Raw genomic sequence first — 20,818 nt, forward strand, 5'->3', positions numbered from 1 at the left:
ACTGACAATTCTGAGTGTTTCAACTGACAATTCTGTCGTTACAGGCGCTGAGTGCGTAAAGCAGGGGCGGATTGCTGGTGGTGGTCTTTCTCACGAGTGCTGTCATGAGTGGTGCCATGTGTGAGTGTGTGTACACAGGTGTACGGGAAAGGTGACTTGTCGTGGAGGCCTTATGCGCCCTTTATCCCCTGCTCTGCCTCGGCTCCTCTGTCGCTGACCTCTCAGGTTGCTCTGTGTCTTGTTGAATAGTGACATTGTCGTGTCTATGTGTTGTTGATTGTGTTTTGTGAATTTTATATGAAGTATTTATCTTGAATAAAATTTATATATATTTTCGTATCCACGTCTCCTGCCACTTTACTGTGAACGAACCTGTGTTGTCTTAACCCTTGTGTGGTGTTCATATTTTTGTTACTCAGCCAGTGTTCGTGGGTCTGGTGGACCCGCTGCATTTTTGGGTTTTTAATTCAACAAAATCAAAAATGTTATGTTAAAATACTCAACAGATGTTTACTTCATCCCAATTACAAGTAATATAAACAGCAGATATGGTTAATATTTTCTCTTTACCTTTGTTAGATCACATTTTAGAATTGCAACCTCGTGTGGGAATGGCAGGAGTAGAAACACAAAACTCACTCTTGCACTCTTTCACACTTACACACAATCTCTCTCTCACACGCACGCACACACACTCATGCACACACACACACACACCCACAACACACACACAGACACACACAAAACACCCCCCACACACACACCACACACACACACACACACCACACACCACACACCACACACCACACACACACTCACACTCACACACTCACACTCACTTGGATATGTGGTTTACGGGGACTCTCCATAGGTGTAATGGTTTTTCTAATGTACAAACTGTATAATCTATCCCCCTACACTAACCCTACCCCTAAACCTACCAATCACAGAAAACTTTTGCCATTTTTTGAATTTCAAAAAACACCATTTAGTATGTTTTAGTATGAGGACACAGATGTCGTCATAAACCATGTTTACGTTGTAACACCCATGTCATTATACACATTTGTGTCCTCATAAACCATATACAAGAACATACACACACTAACAGCAGGCCCTGACAGGAGGAGGACAGAGTAAAGGTACACAGGACCTACAATTTCCACACTTTTATTAGCCCCGGGTCCAGTGGACCCGAACATCCTGTGTGTAATATAAATGTGTAAGGGGGGTGTACAGTGTGTTTTCATTGAAAATGTGTTCTGATATATATTCCTCACAGAAAATGAGCCAAGGCCAATGAGTCTCAGTTTGAAAAAATAATCAATTGTATCATTTTTCTATTGATAAAAAATGAAAACGGGTCCAACAGACCCGAACACCATACAAGGGTTAAAGCAGAAATTCCATTGTATTGTCCCTGGCAAGATTCCAGGGTGGCGTAGTCGCTAGTCGATCTCCTCCGATTTCTCGCCCCGCTACATTCGAATGTTTATTTATATATTTAATCATTGTTCTGCTGTACTACGAGGTGTCTGAGGTAATCATATCAATGCTTTTCAAGTTACGTCCCTGATTAAACTCTTTGCGTTAACTACAATCCCATAACCACTTAAACCAGCCTTAAGTTCAGGTTTTCAAGAACCAGCAAACTAGCCTAGACTGAGCTTTTTCTCCTACCAGCTAGGATGACTTATACATCAGATAGCTTTCCTGAGTAACTAGTTGGCTTTCATAATTTGACTACCATTCTCAAGCTTTGATATCTATGCTATTTAAATAAGAACTGTACTTGTTACAAGTTTGCTGTTTTGTTAGATTAAGATGCAAATGCTTTGCTCAGGGCCACAAAAAGGGTTTTGCAGGACCCTATTGATATTGTGCATGAGTTAATGTATAATATTTGCATTGGCAAAGAGGCAACAAAAGATTTTCCATTTCAGTGAGGTCTTTTTCTGTTTATTGACTTTTCCATTAGACAGGTGGTGTGCCTCTTGTATACAGTAAATGATTAATACCAATGGAAATTACACATTAGACAGTATACAGTTTCCTCCAATAATTAACACTATACATGATTAACCTCACATAAAAACCTTTATCTTGGCTCAAATATATTAAATTTTATTGTAGTGCTTAAGCCACTTGTGTAAAAAGCAGCTTTTAGTCAGTGCTTGAAGGTATCCCATTGAGATGCATTAACGAAAGATTAAAATCGAAGTTCACAAAGCAGCTTCAAAAATTGCAGTGTAAAAAAGACCTACGAGCTTCATTTTCCCATATCTCCTATATTTTCTGTTGTAAAATTATAGGTACTAATTAATTCTGCTTTATAACATTAACTTCAAATACAGCAATTTCAAATAAATCAATTTGCATGTGCAAAAATATATTTAAATAAAGTAATCATATGTAAACATGTAAATCTAAAAACTCTAAAAAGAAATGATCCTGACTGTAGTGTTTTTGCATGGCACCATACAGTCTAGCAAGAGGAAGTCTGTTTTGTAGCACAGGAGTGTATTTGTGTACAATCTGTTCCATGTTTTCCATCCTAAAACAGGCCCTTTTGTTTCTTCACGTTCAGTTGCTTCCAGGACGGCATAGCATAGAAATCCATCCTAGAAATCCCCATGATCAGGACGAAGTCTTCATTTGAGAGATAGTCCTGCATAGAGGATGGAGGTGTGTGTTAGTTTCATCAAGAGATCATTCTTACCAAAACATGTCCAGGTCACATTAAAATGAGAATGGGGTTTTTCTGCATTGTCATGAAAATATGTCCATGATCTAAAAACCATAAAAGTCTTAAAATAAGCTTTATTTTCTTTTTAAAAAAGTGTGTATATACATATATACATTTTTATTTTTTATTTTCTTAGGTGCAATATGACCCATATTCTTTTGTCATTCTCCAAAAAGATAGTATTCACATTTATAGTGTTTATTTACTAATTTAGTTTGTAATAAAATGTTCTTATACCATAGGTGTAATTTGCGGGTGGGACATGTCCCCACCACTTTTTGCCAGGGTCGATATTGTCCCCACCACTTTTTAAAACATCTCGCGGCACGGATGTACCAATACAAATAAATAAAGCATCTCCAGTTAACTAGCATAGCATTCATTTCGTTCGTTTGTTAAATAAGAGGCGATCTAGCGCTGAAATGTGTTGTTTTTTTAAATCAAGTGATCAAAGTGCCCGTTGCCGCTGCGATCAGTGGATCGATACAGTGTTCTCTTGTTGCTCGCGCACAGTCTTCACACGTCACACTCTATTCGTTCCGGTGAAATCACAAAACAACTAGACTATTAGAGTACACACGTAAAGTAGTCGGATCTATGTATTTAGTCACGTAAAAATTCTCGGCACTCATCACATATATTAGATCTCATTAAATTAAATTAAACCCGAGTTTACCTCTTTTCTTGTGGGGTCGACTCCTTCAGGCAGGTCTTCTGTCTGAGTGTTCACCAGCTTCTCTGGAGGGAAGGTTTGCGTGACAGGACGGGGCATCATATTACCCCCTTGGCCTTGAGTTGAGTTACTTGAGTTGGTTTGGTTTGAGATTGGTTGGGTCAGATCCTGTGCACAAGATGTCAAAACATCTTCACATGTCACATTTATGCATTTTGCAGGTGCTTTTTGCCCTAAGCAATTTAAAGAGCATTCAAGTTATACTGTACATTTGTTATCAGTTCCTGCATTCCCTAGGTAATTCAACCTAGGACATTGATGTTGCTAGCATCACGCTTTACCATTTAAACCCTTAAAAACAATTCAGAACTTACCACAGTAATTTTGATAAGATCAGTTGCATCTCCAAGCTCTGATTTAAGCTGTTCGTAGGATTTCCCACCCTAAAAGACAATAAAAAACATTCATCACCTGTAACCATACACTTGTGAAATAAGTTGTCATGCCGAAAGAAAGTAAACTCATGTCAGCTACTTACACTCCACTTTTGTGGGTCCCAGGCATAGAACCAACCTGTAAAGGTGGGCGGCTCAAACCCTTGCTTGACCACTAGGATAGGTGTCTCCAGGTCACGCCCTGCAGGATGCGACTTCAGATATTCCTGTGCCGTAACCACTGCTTCCTGCTTCTCCTTGTCATTGGCACCTTTGCCGATCCACAGGTACACCTAACAGAACATAATTGTGCTGTGATTTCTAGTGGTATGAAAAAGATATGAACAAATGCACAGAGAGACAACCACCCTGACATTTACCTGATCCCAGATGTCCAGCAACATCACATCCTCCTCATCCAGGTCATCTTGGTTGAAGTTTGTAATCTCTGTCGCTATAAAGCGACCCGTCTGGTTGGAGCACTCAAACAACCGGGGCGTAACACTACTGTTCTCATCCTGAAGTCTGAGAATGGGAGAAACTTATTGGCTGTGTCCCAAAACTGTCTACGTGGAATCACATACTATACTATCCTTTCCTTCGCAATGAAAGCAATGGCAAAATGCATGCCATAATGCTAAACCCTATTGAAATCAATTGTCCAATTGCATCAGTGCAACAGTGCAACTTTTTCTGTGGCATTGGTTCCGGAAGTATTTTTTCCATTTCACTTTTCATTTTTTAAAAGTCTTTGTTAAAGCATTTTAAGCCATGAACCAAGTCAACCATTACACATTTGATAGCATATTCATATTTGAAGTACTTAACTGATTTAATAAGGGAAAGAACTACAATCCCATGAAGCATTGCGAATGATATAACCGAATTTAAAACGATGGAGAAATATATATTTTTTTTCAATTAACAGCTCAACAGATTTTGGAACAGAGCCATAATAATTTGTGCATTAACATGTGTGCAGTTTTTGCTGTACCTTTTGCTGCTAGCATACTGGGACTTTCCACCAAGGTTTACCCAGAAGTCAGCTGGTTCCTGACCCTCTGCAATAACATTTTTCTCCCTTTTGGAGATGATATCAGCCAGTGATTTGGCCATCTCTCTCTCATCCCCACTGCAGCCCTGCATGGTAATATTAAAGTCAAGTATTTAGGACAGACATGTAAGACATTACTGGTGCTCCCCTATACTTTTTCAGAAATATCTTTTGAAATATATAATGTTTTTAGCATTAAACTCTACCGACCTTGCCATACCACAGGTAGCAGCACTTATCTGTGCTGAGCACAAAGACATCATTGGAGTTCAGAGAGGATGAACGTGGAGGCACCTCAGTGGCACGCGTGTTGAACTCATTCGTTCCATGGACGTGAAACAATCTTACTGGCGGCTGAGAATGGGAGGAGCCTTCTCTGGAACTTCCTTCCTGGTATTCAATCATAACAACAAATGAGTTAGCATGCACTGTGAGAAATATATGATAAGTGGGTCATTTCTGCACTCCTAGCAGCAACAGTTGTTTCCAAAACACTCCTACTTCCCCATATTTACCTTTGACAGTCCCACATCAATTTTTTAGAAACAGAAACAGAAACATAATCATTCCTAAAACAGGAAGTGTGTTTGGGTTTTGGTTTTCCGTTGTTACAACCGATGACATGCCCAAGTGTTTCGTATAGAGAGGAACAGTTTGACAGACCTACCTCATAAACAATCATTTTGCCCTTGAAAATAGCCATTAAGTGCATGGGCTCCTTTCCCATGGGAACGCGGACCTGCACCGGTTCTCCATTGTACTTCTGGTCCAGAATCACAGCCTGATATGCAGAGGCTGTCAGCTCTGCCGTGCTTGCATGGCGCCCCTAAACATTTTAAAATATTCAAATATTATAGTTACTTTAAATGATTCTAATAATATTTCACAATATTACTGTTTTTTGGTTAAGTAAATGTAGCCTTGGTTAACATTAAAAAATCTTACCGACCCCAAACTTTTGAAAGGTAGTGTACAGGGAGTGAGAAAATGAGGGAGGAAGATACACCTACTTGCCACATGTACAGAATGTAGTATATTTTTCTGCTGACTTCATATTTGTAGAGAATAAGGTAACAGTCCCCCCCGTAGAAGTGGCCGAGCCACTTCCTTTCCACAGGGACAAGCTCATTGTCCTCAAGCCTCCATACCTGAGGGATGAACACACTTATGTAATGAGTTCTGTTTACTAAGATGCATGAAAGGCAATGAAAGGTCATTTCACTGACCTCGGCTTCACCTGACCCATCATCCACCATTTTCTGCTGTGCAGCCAAGTCAGGTCTTGCATGCATAGAGGTGGCGTCAAATTTGACTTGCTCAACCTTGGCTACAGAAAGCAATCATAAAATGAATAAAGTCAGAGTCATGTAGAATAAGATGAGTCTCTAAGGGGGTGTTTATACAGGATGCATTCTTGTGTTTTGTCTGTGCTATTTTTTAATGATTGGCCTAATGTTTTTTTTAATCAGCGTCTCACCACAGCGTTTTTTTATTTTATTTTAAACATGAGATCGCATCCTGTATTTGTAATTTCAGCAGTGCTGGAAAGATGACAACTAAAAGTAGCGATGCAGTGGTGGACAATTTTAAGCAATTTTAATACATATGGTTAGCACCTTTTTTTTTGTGCAAATTGTAGTATAGCTAACTACTATTTCAAAGGATGAGCTTGACTGTATTTAAACTTAAACTCTAGCTGGACAAGCTATGAGCTTTAAAGTAACTTCCCAAACACTGCATTGCAGAACTGTTAATTTTTTTGTCATTTTTAACTATTATAAAGATAACACATTTATATTTCACTATTTTTACAAGCTCCTGAACCTTTGTCTTTTTTATCTCCTGGACATCTGTTTTTACCAGTGCTTCTGCTTCTTTAGTAGTGTTCTTTAGTGTCGGTCTTTACACTAGTACACCATGCTCACCTATTTTCCCTGGACTGTGTGTGCTTCCCATTCCAGCTGTCTGTCCCTTGTCTGTCCACTTCTGGAAGAGTTGCTTGAACACTGATGATTCTGCTCCTTCGCTCACAGTCTCTACATTGGTGGATGCAGGATATGCTTTTGCCTTTATGTAGGCCTAGAACAATAGAATATTAAGTGAGATGATGAAGTGTGTCTTTCACAATAATTTGCTATGTGATTACATTACTATTTGGTGCGATATACTATGCTAAGATTAGAAATATTGGGCATTATTCACTAATAACTGTACAATTGTTCTAATGTGCGCATAAATGGTTCCCCAGCAAAATGAAAAAAATCCTTTCTCAAAATAGGATCACTTAAAGACTTGGCTTTTAAGGACTTGTACGATCAATTAGTTGACGATAAATCATAATTTCTGCTTGACGTTATTCACACATAAGTTTTTACGCACAAATACGTGTGTATACACAGTTGGTGAATGAGGCCCATTGTAAAAAAAATGATTTGATTAGTGCTTCAAGTGTATTTGAATGGTCTTTTCTCACCTCTGCTTTCTTCAGAGACTCTGCCCTTTCAGTTTTTGATGCCTTTTTGCCCTTCCAGACAAAGATCTTTATTCCACCTTGATCCAGCAGATAGCAGTCCTGCCACAGGAATCAGATTTCACTTGGCATACATTTATACTGTGTGCAACTTAGCAGTGTCTTTATGCTGTGTAACAACAGCCATGCCTCTTGTGTACCAAAATAACAATTATACACTCAATTTGCATTTGGATAGCAGGTCATCTTGCATACAGTACAAGTTTTTTGTCTTCTCCATTTCAAGTCATGAAATCAGATTTGATTCTATTTACTTTTTTAAGTCATGTTCTTGGTCTTATTGTGCACAATTCATTGGTGCATGCTATTTAAAAAAAAACCCAAAAAACTTTGTCTTCATTATCTTGTATCAAAATGCAATAATGTAATAACTTGCTATGCATCTGAAAAAAAAAAAAAAAAAAATCAGTTGACGTCATAAATTCCTCTTTCTTTTCAAACCATTTCCTCCAAATGCTCCTTCCTTGGCTCACTATTTCATGACCCTAACTATTTCATCACATGTGTCCCTCCCAGCTGTGATCAGTGAAATGCAACCTTACACTTTGACGAAGGTGTAAGTGTGACATTTGACTATAATATACATCACTGCTATCAACTTCCCCTTTGTACAGAATTGTTTATGCTGTGGTGTGAAGGTTGGTCAGGGTTAGTCATACCTCGGTTTTTAGTAGGTCTTGTGTGAGAGGTTTCACTGCCACTTCCTGCACTACAAGGTTCCCCTCAGCATCTGAAATACTTTTCACACAAGATTATTTTAGTTGCAGCGCATATTTTTCAACAAAATAATGCAGCAAGAGTATACTTAAAACAGGTTCAAATTTAACTCACTGAAAGAGTTTAATGGCAGTCTTCAGTTTCTCATCAACGATCTGATCTGGGATGGCATCTTTGATCTCTCTTCTCTCCCCCAATGCCTGCTTCATCATTTTCATGGCTTCCTCAGAAGATTTCTCATCATCTCCTTCCACTACAGTCACTTGTGCTCGTCCACCTCTCTCTCGGTCACGGATGTCCTTCGCTAGGTTCATTCCCTATAAAAAAAGCCTTCAGTATGCTGTGCATATGTGGTCATATAAACCTTCAGCATCAAGAATGTGATTCTTTACATTGCTAAATTGGGCTTTTTTTGCATAGCAAATGAGTTCTAATGGTTTACCCTTAACCTCTCCATTCGGTTACTCTTGGGCCCATTCCACTGAATGATCAGGCTCCCCAGGTCCAGCAGGAACACATCCCCTTTATTAAAACTGTTCCAGTTCATTTCCACCTGAACACAGAGGGATTGAGGCTCATTATTTACACTTTTTGGGGGATTACAAGTAACGCAAGTTATGTAATCAGATTACTTTTTTCAAGTAACGAGAAGTTTTCAAGTAACAAGAAATTAGCAACAAAAAAAATCTTACTTTTTCAAATAAGTAACGCAAGTTACTTTGTTTTCACATTTATTGACTGACACCTCTCATGTCCGTATGTTGAGAGAAATCAAGAGTAAAGTGAAGATGTGTTGTGTGTGCTGTTGCTTATTGTAGTTCTAGACTAAATGTGAGCTTACATTTACTCAACTCACTTGCTCAAAAATAGATTCAGTATAAAAATGAATATAAGTGAAATGCAAACATGGAATAATTAAGTATATTATAATACAAATATGCTTTCTGTATTTAATCTCACTTTATTAATCAATGTCTTTGCTGCTGACCTTCGCTGATCCACTGTAACCATACTAAGCAATAACGACTTGAGTTAAACATCACATTTTTTAACTTTTCTTTGTTTTTTATTGCTGAAATAAGAGTGCTGAACTTTCTTCTCCTGCGTCCTATTCTTCTGCAATCCAGAAGTAGTTCAAAAACAAACAAGCAAGCCCAGCCCAGGAGAGAAAATGTAACACAAAAGTAACGTAACATATTTCTTACCATAAAAAGTAACTAAGTAAGCCAATTAGTTATTTTTTAGGGAGTAACGCATTACTTTTAAAAGTAACTTTCCCCAACACTGCCTCTCAAGGTGGTACAGGAGACATAATCTTTATATAATACTAATACATTTAAATAATTAATTTAATAATTAATTATGTGCATGCATATTATGTTAATATTTATACAGATCTTATTCCTGAAGTCATTTAGATATTATGTAAATGACGAAAGTTTGCCTATGTTATTCCTTTCCTCTTCATCTTGAAATTAGTAAATAAAACAATGCATGGCATGCGGAGGCACTTAAATATGTTTAAAATCAACATGGACTGGATGATTTTAAACCTTTCTTAAGTGGGTGTTAATATTTTACACATGATGTTGGTGGTTGGTTTTTGTGTGTCTGACGCATGGAAAAAAGAAGTAGTTAAAAGTCACACAATTTTTTACACCACTGGCCAGCATGTATTGATGTAGTGCAGGGGTTTTCAAAGTGTGGGGTGCGCCTCCCCAGGGGGGCGCTAGAGCATGCCAGAGGAGGCGCGGAGAGTGCAAAAAAATATAGCCTAATAATTAGTTTAAATTAATAAATTAAAAAAAGTTAAATTGTTATTATTCTGAAAACATAACTGCACTTTTCAGCACTTTTCATGTTAACACAAACAATGATAAAAGTGAGGAGTTAAGAGTCTGACATTGTTGTGTTTGTGTGTGTGTGTGTGTGTGTGTGTGTGTGCGCGCGCGCGTGGGCCATTGGGTAAGTTGTGTCTTAGACTTTGAAAACCCCTGATGTAGTGGGTCTGAGTTCCTCTATTGTGTTCTGACTGAGGCTATTCTTACCTCTCCTGCAACCACATGCTTATTTCCCTTCACATGCAGCAGTCTGCGAATGTTGTATGTGTTAGTTTCCACTTGTTTCATCCCAGATGCGACTCCACCTTTTTTGTATCTAGAATAATGAGATTAACAGCATGATCAATTGTAACTCATTTTTACTCCCTCAGAGTTCATCACTTCTTGGAAACTATTCTATTTTTTGTAATCTTCCCCATTTTTTAATTCTTCGTGACTAAGAGAAGAGACGCATTCTAACGCATTCTTATCACGCTGCATCTTAAAATAAAGAGGCTCATTTTGCGGAAATTACTATTGAAGGAACATAAATGCACTGTGTATGAAGTCACATGATGAACACATTAGAACTCCCCTTGAAAATGTCATTTATACACCATATATAAACTACAGTAAGGGATGACTCCCAACAAGAACATGTTAGGGTCAGATTTCTCCACAAAAATAAGTATAAAATAAATTAAGGGTCTTTTTTTGGAACGTTACATTTTTTTCCATTATTTTCAGGACAATGAGTGTAATGTAACATACATACTATTTAAATGGTAAAGCCTTTAAAATATGCTGATTTAAACATAAAATCAATCTATAATCAGAAGAACATTTGGGAATAATTGGGGAATTACAAAAAAGCTCAAAAGTAAAACATCTAGAAACATAACAGTAATGAGAATTTTAAATTGTCTTTTTTTTAATGTCTTTAAGACTTTCGTTTGTCTTCGGAACACAAATGAAGATCTTTTTGATGAAATCTGTGAGCTTTCTGTCCCTTTAACCTCAAATTGATGAAGTGACGCATGTGCTTTATATGCGCAAAACAAAAACAACCCATAATTTACCACTTTCTTTACAAAATAATAATCTCCAACGAGTCTGCTCTTGCGTCAACACAACGTGCATGTATCGTGGAGATTAATATTTTGTAAAGAAAGTGGTCAATTATTTTTTTTTGTGCAAACAATGTACTCACTTCCCTTCAGAAAATTTAGGATAAATCACTGGTGTCACATGGATTACTTTTATGATATCTTTTGTTACAGGTCCCGTGCAGTCTGTAAGCAGTTAAAAATAATTAGCAGTAAATGAGAGAGAGAGACAATAGTTAGTGGTTGCTTAAAAGGTCCTCTTTGTTGTCTTTTAATGAACATTGTACTTCAGAGTCATTAAGACACTTTGAATCACAGGATTCATAAATAAGTTGAAATACATACAACATATAGATACTTAGATCAAATCACAATAAATAAGTAAATCAATAAATCAAGATAGATAGGAACCTTAACCATATGTACGGTGGTCACACTTTACTACCTTTCTGGGGCTTGAAAGTGGTAGTTACATAGACTGTCAATGGAGGGACCGAAAGCTCTCAGATTTCATCAAAAAGATCTTAGCTTGTGTTCCAAAGATAAACACAAGTCTTACTGGTTTGGAACGACATGAGGGTGAGTAATAATGACATCATTTTCATGTTTGGGTGAAATGTCAAAATAGAAAATTGGCTTCATTTGTTTTTGCAAAGTGTTATTTTTATTTATTTGCCATGAATTCTAATGGTCTTAAAGGGATAGTTCACCCAAAAATGAAAATTATATCATTGTTTACTCACCCTCAAGTTGTTCCAAAACTGTATGAGTTTCTTTGTTCTGCTGAACACAAAGGAAGATATTTGGAAGAATGTTTGTAACCAAACAGATCTCGGTCCCCATTGACTACCATAGTATATTTTTTTCCTACTATGGAAGTCAATGGGGACCGAGATCTGTTGATTACAAACATTCTTCCAAATATCTTCCTTTGTGTTCAGCAGAACAAAGAAACTCATACAGGTTTGGAACAACCTGAGGGTGAGTAAACAATGATATAATTTTCATTTTTGGGTGAACTATCCCTTTAAACATAAACGTATTTGATCAAAATAAAAGGTCTTCTTATTATTACTATCCTTATTATTTTATTTATTTAATTTTTTTTTGATTTTGGGGTGAATCATGTTTTGATTAGATTCATCCAAGGTAATCCAAGATGGCTTACATGATGCCCTGTTTGAAGTATCCTTGGAAGGTGGCGCTTTCGTGGCCCTGGGCCTCACGATGCTGCACAGCAGCACCCCCCAGGTGGTCATCCATCTGCGTGGTGTATATCGCTGCTGCTCCCTGCTCATCCTGGGAGGTGGACTTGCCCAGCCAATAATGAATGTCATAGGTGTAGTTGTTGCTGGTCTTGTGAGTCTGAAAATGCAAGTGCAACCATTTGTTCATTGACCTGTAAGGTTGTCAGCTCAAAAGCACTTGAGTTAATTATAGGGCACTTAGCACTGATACTTACGTAGAGTATTATATAGCTGTCTCCCTCAAAAAAATGTCCATATGTTTTAGATGGACAGGGCACGAGCTCCATGTTCTGACCATTGATTAAACAGAAGACTGATTAGTAATTTGCTAAAGATGTCAGTATCTGAGATATGAATGCACTGATTTGACAAAGTAGCGGTGCTGTCTATCGTTCCTGCTTACCTCCACTCTCCATATCTGAAGTCCTGGTGTGGTTTTATTGAGGGCTTTGGGAACATTGGTCTTGACTTGGTCCTGTGGCATGGTGCCAGCTTAAAGTCTCAGCGAAATACCTGGAAGAGAGAAAAAGGGAGGGTTGGATAGGAATAACTTGAATTCAGCGAGATGTGACTGTGAATGATTTCCTGATAAATGTGTGTGTGAATTTTACATTAAGTAGGATTCTCTAATACAAAGCTACAAGCTGTTTACACACCCATTTTTTTGTATCTACCCCTTTTCCTTGATCTGACCTCACCGTATAGCAAAGTATATAATAGTAAAAGTTACAGTTCCCAATAAAAAGAAAATTGTCATTATTTACTATATATGCAGTTTTTTCAAAAACATGCTGTATTACAGTACATAGACTTGCAAGGAAAGCAAAGATTTCCAATGAATTACTTTTTTAAACTAATAATGAAATATGTTAATCCCACAAAGCTATAATATGGCTTTGTTGTTTATGGCCATGGTCTCTATAAATGCTTGCTTAATGATTTATTTTCTGTTAGGCTTCTTCAGTGTCATTCAAAGGCAAAAGAGGGTGCGGCCTAAAGTTTCATGCATTTGTTTGCTCTTCAGTTTATAATGCATTATAAACCCAGACCCTAAAGCTAGCTGAAACCTTACTTGTGGAAGAAAGATAGTCAGCTGGCCCTTGGAAAGGAAATTAAAGCCTAATGTCATATATCATGCAAATGTGTAGTAAAATACGCCCCCACATCTAGAGCAGTTATCTTTAAGTGTGGCTGAGATGTCAGAGTGTGATCAAGACCTACGATACTTCACTTTATATGCTGAAGTGAGCACATACTTCGAACCCTGTTGACTGTAAATATTTTTTTCTTAACCAGTATGTCTGTTTTGTTTTCCATATAAACATCCTTATAACAAGATACATTTACTTGAGAATGAATTTTTTTTAAAATGCCATATTTTTTAGTTTAATTTGAGGATATGCTTTATTCTCTTTTAGTGTTTTTTTTCCTCATTTTTTCTTTTTTTATTTTTTAACGTATAAACCTCACTAAATATATTTAGATTTGTTTTGTGACATTTATGCATTAAATGTGGTATAAAAAACTTAATTCAAGATATATTCTTGGTGAATAAAAGGTGCTTAATTGTAATGAAAATAATGTCAAAATGCAAAAATCTTCCTAAAATAGGCTCAGTTTTTATGCAAAATATTTATTTAATTTTAATTCGTTTATTTATTTTTAACTTTAATTATAGATTATCTGAAAACAAATCTAAATGTATATTTTTGCTTTTCAAACAATTATATCTTATTTAAATATCTATATTTAAATATTTTACTGAAAAACATACAAAATACCTATTTTTTTGGACTGAACTGGATATTGATTTAATCAGCACAGATTTTAATAATTTTAACGATAAAGATTATAATACATTTTTTTGTGTTATCCAGTCCACTTTTATTATTTATTATATGAATATGTTTTACATTGGCCCAGGTAACACACACAATTTTTTGCAATATAAATTTGATTATATTGCGTTTGCTTTGTCTTTGTTGTGTGCATACTCCCCCTCTGTTTAAATATATTGCAAACTATGTGGCTAGTAAGGGATAGTGTCTGTTTCAAAGCCATTGCTTTTCATGTTAAAGTATCAACCAAATCCTCTCCATCCTATCCTCCCTTCCACTATCTCTGTCCTTTTTTCCATATCCTGGTTCCGTAATGATAAAAAAAAAAAAAAAAACTTGCCAATGCTTGATCGCTATCATTTTTTTTCGGACGACTGCATTTCTGTGGTGTTGTGTTTAACAAATGAGGCAGGAAGCTACTATCAGATCATGTGGGGGTCATCGAACCTGATGACAGCTCTTACATGAAACGCTGTTGTAATTTAATGATGTCTTTCAGCCAATGCAATGTGTATTCATCAATCATACAGTATATAGTTCAGTCATCTACAAGCAATCACATTATTACCACATGGCACAAGCTGATTGGCCTCTGCTGATCCTACAGCCAATAAGATTGCTTGCTCAACATTTAAATCTGGTTTAGTATTTGCTGTAGGCTTGTCCTCAACACGCTATCAGAGTTAGGGTTGCTATCAGAAACCCTCCACCTCCCCCAGCTCCACCTGCCTAAATTTGCTACATGATTTATATATCTCTATTTATGCTGCAGCAGCATATCTTACATACTGTATATATTAGCAATAGCAATTCCATAATTGCTCTGCAGCAGCAACAATAATCAAGCAGCTTAGCAGATCTAGTCCTCCAGGACCAAAGTGATGTAAAAAAAATCACGATTGTGTACAGCGAGCCAGTCATTATTGACAAATAATATACATACATACATGCATACAGTATACACCCTTTACGTATCTACACACACACCCTAGAGGATCATTTTCTGTTTGCATATCCCAAATTTATGAGCTTTCTTATCTACATCTTTTTATGTTTCCCTGATACCTTGCAGATGTTGATATGGTGTGATAATACAGATGACTCAATCTCCCTTGTTTGATTGGATGGTTGGGTTTTATTAGGGACTGTATCGCTGTCTCTAGCGTAAACAGATTGCACTGACCCTTAAGTCACTGATCACAAACCCTCTGCTCAGTGCAAAGGTTCATATTTCCTAACTAAATCTTAAAGTTATGTCGTTAGTACAGTAATGGGTCCTCTCTGCTGTTGCAATTACAACAGCATATCATGAATTATCTGCCCTCCATTATTAGATGCGGTGTGTCAGAACAAATAGGAAAGTGTGCAGAGTTTTTATGTAACCGCCCGTTGTTTGATCAGGCCTGACACAGTGCTGTGAACATGTCTCATCTCCACCTCCTTCCCTATAACCTTGATTAATATTCTTCCTGTAAACTGCCCACCACGGCCAATCCAACCTTCAGTCCAAAGCACATCAGATTATGCAATACAAACTTATAATGAACAATGTAATATAGGCAAAAATAGCATGTTGTCAAGTTATTCAAGCATAAAGCCAGAATAATGACGCTTTTGGTCACCAGATATTCATTGAGACATTGACTTCATTTGCTATGAACTTTTTGATATGTATTGTCCCTATATGTCAAATGCTTCAAATGAATCAGTTAATTGATTCAATAGATGGTAGCACTTTATTTTACAGTCCTGTTCCGCATGTACATACTACGTTCTTAGCAACTACAGTAACTGGGTTATAACTAGGTAACCCCTAAACCTAACCTTAACCCATGTAGTTGCTGTATATCCCAGTACTTTTTGGGGTAAGTACACTGTAAGTACACATACTGTAAAATAAAGTGTAACCCAATAGATATTATGAAATATATTTAATGTTATAAGACAGGAATATATTTTGCAGCTAATATTAGAAGGGTAATTAAAACCAATGATTAATGATAAATATTAAGGTAAAAAAATCTCTAAGTAAACTTAAATTTCAAATAAGAAGCACGGTTGTATTATTCCCCAAATTTACAACTGGTTTTCCTTTTTTCTTCTTTTGCAGGGTCAACTTTTACAGTCTGCTTGGCTAATGAATCACTTTAATGAGCATCGTCAAAGCTAAAGGTCTTTTCTGCAATGGAAAGAGTGAGAAAAAGAGGAACTCACCTGCCACCGGAGCAATGGAGAAGGACGCAGCCAGGTAAAGGTGCTGCTGGTTTACAGACAGTGCTGGAGACTGCGCAACTCCCTCTCTCTCTACTTTACAACCCTTGCACTTTTATCTCTCTCTATGTTCATTCACTCAGGGCCATATATGGCAAGAGCTGGTGATATGCATACAGGTGTGTCATATCTGTAGTTACATGAATGATGTGTTTATCTCACCCCCCTCCCCAGTAGATGTCTCTGAGCAATAAAACGAAACAAATGTATTGTTTACCTCTCCACCCCCAGCCCATCTGCTGCTGCACATACTTGTCCTCTGCATTTTACTTTGATGTGTTGACATGACTGTGGACTGTATACTGACCAATTCTTCCTTCTGACCAATGAGTTTATTTTCAAGTCGTTTTTTCACTCTCAATAAAAATAAATGTTTATTTAATGAACGTAACAAGAAAAAATTATAAGCACTATATAATATTTTCCAGGCATGATGTTTAAGGGCTTTATATTAAAACTTTAAAATCAACTTTACAATTCTCTGATATTCAAGGGATTTCCATATTCTTTTACTTTTTTTTTTTTTTTACAGGGGTTATATATAAAAATCACTATACGTTTGTTTGTTTATTTATTTAAAACAATTCTGGCCTGTCTTTAAATTTCATTTAGTTTTCTATATATTCCAGGGAATTCCATGTCTGTTGCCTGATTTTTTTTCCTGCTAAGTTTACCAAGCGAAGTCTGTATCTCTTCGCTAGAGCATGATAGGATTGTAATCCGGAAAGAATAAGACTTTTTTTAGAAATTCATCAGTTACACATTCCCTTTAGCTCTGCATACTACATATCTAATCTGCTCAGAATATATATATATATATCTATATATTTAAAGAGAAGGAGAGGCTCCAAAGCCTGAGGTCATATCTACCTATGAGATATTGGCAATTAGTAAGATGAGTCAACTTGTATGATTGTGAAATTTTAAAGGATATTTCACCTGTACCTGAAAACCCTGTCATCATGTAATGATATTTTGATGATGTTTTTTGTCCAGTTTTGTAATATGAGGGTGAGTAAATGATGACAGGATTTTAATTTTTGAGTGAAAAATAAACTAGAGACCTGTCATGGAGTTTTTATGCTAATACTACAAGCCCTCTTCTAATAGGAATTCCAGACAACAACAACAACAAAAATCTCCAACCAAAATAACCCTGATTTGAAGCTTAAATTCAAAGAGCTAGAAAACATGCACTAATCTGGACTGGAATGTATTACTGGTTAACTCTTTCGCTTTTGTGGTATTACATGCAACTAATAACCAGTCAAAGTCTGGAAACAATTGATGGAATTTATATTTCTCAAGATGTTATAACCCTTAATGCTGAAATACTTGCATTTACTTTAGTAGGCAAGTTGCCTACACATAATTTCTGTAAAAAAACTAATAGTTAATTTTTAAATGGCTGTATGGGAGCAGATAGAGAACGAAAAGCATGTCAACTTTAATGTTTAAAAAGCATCCCAGCATGGTTCAAAAGAAGATGCAATAAAATATAGCTTTGATTTGTTAAACATTTTTTGCATCATAATTCCATATTTCCAGTTGTGTTATTTTATAGGTTTGATATTTTAACTTCAATAATAAAATGAGGAAAAGGGTAACAATAAAAATTAGTAGGTGTGTCCAAACTTTTGACTGTTAGCTTATCTTACTACAATTCCAAAGTCCATGCATAATTACCGAATGAATCAAGTATGCCATGACAATTGCACAAAATGTTTAAAAATAAATGTGCAGCAATTATGTTAAATGTTTCTTGTGCTATGATCGAGTTAAAGCCTCTTTGGTCATGGGACCTCCTTGGTGAATCTCAGCAATCTCAGAATCTCTGAAGTTCCTTCAGTGCATCAATGCTGTCTATAGCATCAATACAGACCGTCTTTTCTTGGTTTATTTGACAAGTGAAGTATAGGATATAAAATGCCCTGGCAGCAAAGAGCTGGCTGGATCTTTCGAGAGTTAAATAGACCATCAAAAGTGGGAGGGGGTGATTATTACTGAGATGTACAGTGGCTCACTGTTAGTCTACTACAGTCGACCCAACAGTAGAGCCTTTGTGAATGAAATAATGAAGGATGCATGGGAAACAGGGCAAATTGAGAATGAAATTGCCGTGGATTTACTAATTTGACTTCCCTTAACCCGAAATGCACATTCCACCAAAAAATGCCACCACAAAGGAGTTGCACAAGCTCTTGCATAGATAAAGCATGACGTTTATACATAAAAAAATCATCTAAACTAGAAAATAGTTGTTCTGTTTTTATAGTTCAAAGTACTTTAATTGCCAGAGAATGTTGCCTACCTTCTTTAGGCAGTGTATTTCTGTCCTTGATAGCCAAGAGTTGGGCTTCGCTCCTATCTTTTCACCTCCAGATAGTCTCTAGGTGAACTTCAGCCTCCAGAATGCGGCCGCTCCCCTCTCCTTCCTCAAACTCATTAACAGAGAGAGCAGCCAGCCACCAGTGCTTCAGTTCGAACTCACCCCCTTCTCTTACATAATCCAGGACACACGTTAACATGGCGTTAGTTCAGCTCCATGAACCTGCTTTTGTGATTGTGCTGCAGAGTGTGCTAGGCCTCAGTGGAGGTTGGGCTTCAACCATGCGCTCTCAAATCTAAAACAAATGCTGCCTTTATAGGTAAACGGAGGTAGGACGGCATCAAGGCAGGTCCAAATGTTTGCATAATGTCTACATAATTGCCTTGATCTAGTTTGTTCTTAAGGGCAGCGGAGATATACAGTAGTTACAGTTGCTACCCAACCTGAGCCCTGCTGGACCCAGAACACTGTAGGGTTTCTGGTCGGGTTCAGTTCATTTTTTGGGGTCGGTAACATTTTTAAAAGAAGTCTCTTATGCTCACCGAGGCTGCATTTACACAAATGTATACAAATGCAGTAAAAAGAGTATTAGATATTGTGAAATATTAGTACAATATAAAAAAACGGTTACACTTTATTTTAAGCTGACGTAGTTACACTCTACTTACTCAAATAAGTACTTTGTAATATTACTTTAACATGTACTAGCTATGGAGTTAGAGTTTAGTTTACGGTTAGTTACTTGTAATTATGCATGAGTTACTGTTATAACGTCTAACTACGTCACCTTAAAATAAAGGGTTACCAAAATAACTGTTTTAGATTTTAATATATGTCCTTATATAGTTGCATAATGTGTTTTTATTTTTGCAAAGCTGAATTTTCAACTGTCATTACTTTTATTACAATCTTCAGTGACACATGATCCTTCAGAAATCATTCTAATATGCTGATTTGCTGCTCAAGAACCATTTCTTATTATTATCAATGTTGAAAACAGTTTATTTCAAGATTCTTTGATGAATAAAAAGTTCAAAAGAACAGCATTTATTTTAAATAGAAATCATTTCTTTACTGTCCCTTTTGATCAGTGTAATCAATGTTTTTTTTTGCGTCTTTACAAATTTTGCAACAATTCTGCATAGATGCTCACGACTGCCTATAATATCCCACTATTCTGTGCAGGAAAGAATACAAATGGCTTATCTGAGGGACTGTATGCACTTATGATGACTATGTACTGACTGTACTTGTAATTTTGTTTCTACTGAGAATAAAGCATTGCAGCCATTAAATATTTATTTGTTTGTGTCTAAAGGTTTTTTTTTTTTCTTTTTTTTTTTAGATCATGAAACATGACATTATGGGACCTTGCCAGTCTAAAGCCATAGGGTGTAACTTTTAAAGAAAAATGTTGCCTGTTGACTGACTGGGAAGCACTGCAGTTGCCTTTAGGTTTGGACACAATCATTTCTGAGTGTTGATTGTCAGTGCTTCTTAAACAGGAGTATTAGTCAAAAAACCTAAGGAGTATTCGTCCCTTTTGATTGCGGATTAAACCCCACCTGGAAAATATCAAAGTTGATTTAAATGTACTTAGCCAGACACAGTTTTGCAGTATTCCCCCATGGAATACCAAAAAAAAAAACCCATCATAATCATGGATCTAAGAAGAGCAAATCTCAAACTCATCCAAATGATTATACAAACAACTTTTAAGTATCCAAGTAAGTTTTCCATCATACACCCCAATATATACAGATGGAGGTCTGGAGATCATGATTCAGCTGGCTTTGTAGTCAACTGGTTCGAGTTCCTGTTCGGTGTCTTCGTGGTTCGTCTCGTCTGGATATTCACCTGCACTGGATTCACCGTCACCACTCTGCACCAGCACGCTGACCATCTAGTCCCTGCGCCACCAGCCCACCTGAGTTTCTGAACTGTTTGTGTCTTTTGACCAACCAAATAAAAGTTTACTTGCATCCTTGCTTCCGCTTTGTGTTTTATGACAGAACGATCTGACCAAGCGATGGAAGCAGCAAGCGAACCCTCT

At 36.8% G+C, this 20,818-nt stretch overlaps 1 protein-coding gene across 2 annotated transcripts; it reads right to left on the reverse strand.

Moving 5' to 3' along the window:
• Window positions 1–1,940: 1,940 nt before the first annotated feature.
• Window positions 1,941–19,050, reverse strand: vil1 (villin 1). 2 transcript variants are annotated; one of them, XM_084122521.1, is made up of 20 exons: window positions 18,748–19,050; window positions 12,731–12,840; window positions 12,543–12,617; window positions 12,249–12,445; window positions 10,203–10,311; window positions 8,597–8,707; window positions 8,269–8,471; window positions 8,097–8,175; window positions 7,381–7,479; window positions 6,833–6,986; window positions 6,134–6,234; window positions 5,918–6,055; window positions 5,575–5,733; window positions 5,118–5,297; window positions 4,848–4,993; window positions 4,234–4,378; window positions 3,958–4,146; window positions 3,794–3,862; window positions 3,423–3,587; window positions 1,941–2,668 (listed from the first exon to the last, which is right to left on the reverse strand). In XM_084122521.1, exons 2-20 carry the CDS (start codon window positions 12,809–12,811, stop codon window positions 2,555–2,557), a joined length of 2,514 nt encoding a protein of 837 aa, XP_083978647.1. In that variant the 5' UTR covers window positions 12,812–12,840; window positions 18,748–19,050; the 3' UTR covers window positions 1,941–2,554. The 2 variants fall into 2 exon arrangements, with proteins under 2 accessions (XP_083978647.1, XP_083978648.1); XM_084122522.1 differs by lacking the exon at window positions 18,748–19,050 and adding an exon at window positions 16,380–16,466.
• Between the last annotated feature and the right edge of the window lie 1,768 nt (window positions 19,051–20,818).

Source organism: Abramis brama (assembly GCF_963993115.1).
Source record: "Abramis brama genome assembly, chromosome: 8".
In the NCBI taxonomy this organism is placed as follows: Eukaryota; Metazoa; Chordata; class Actinopteri; order Cypriniformes; family Leuciscidae; genus Abramis; species Abramis brama.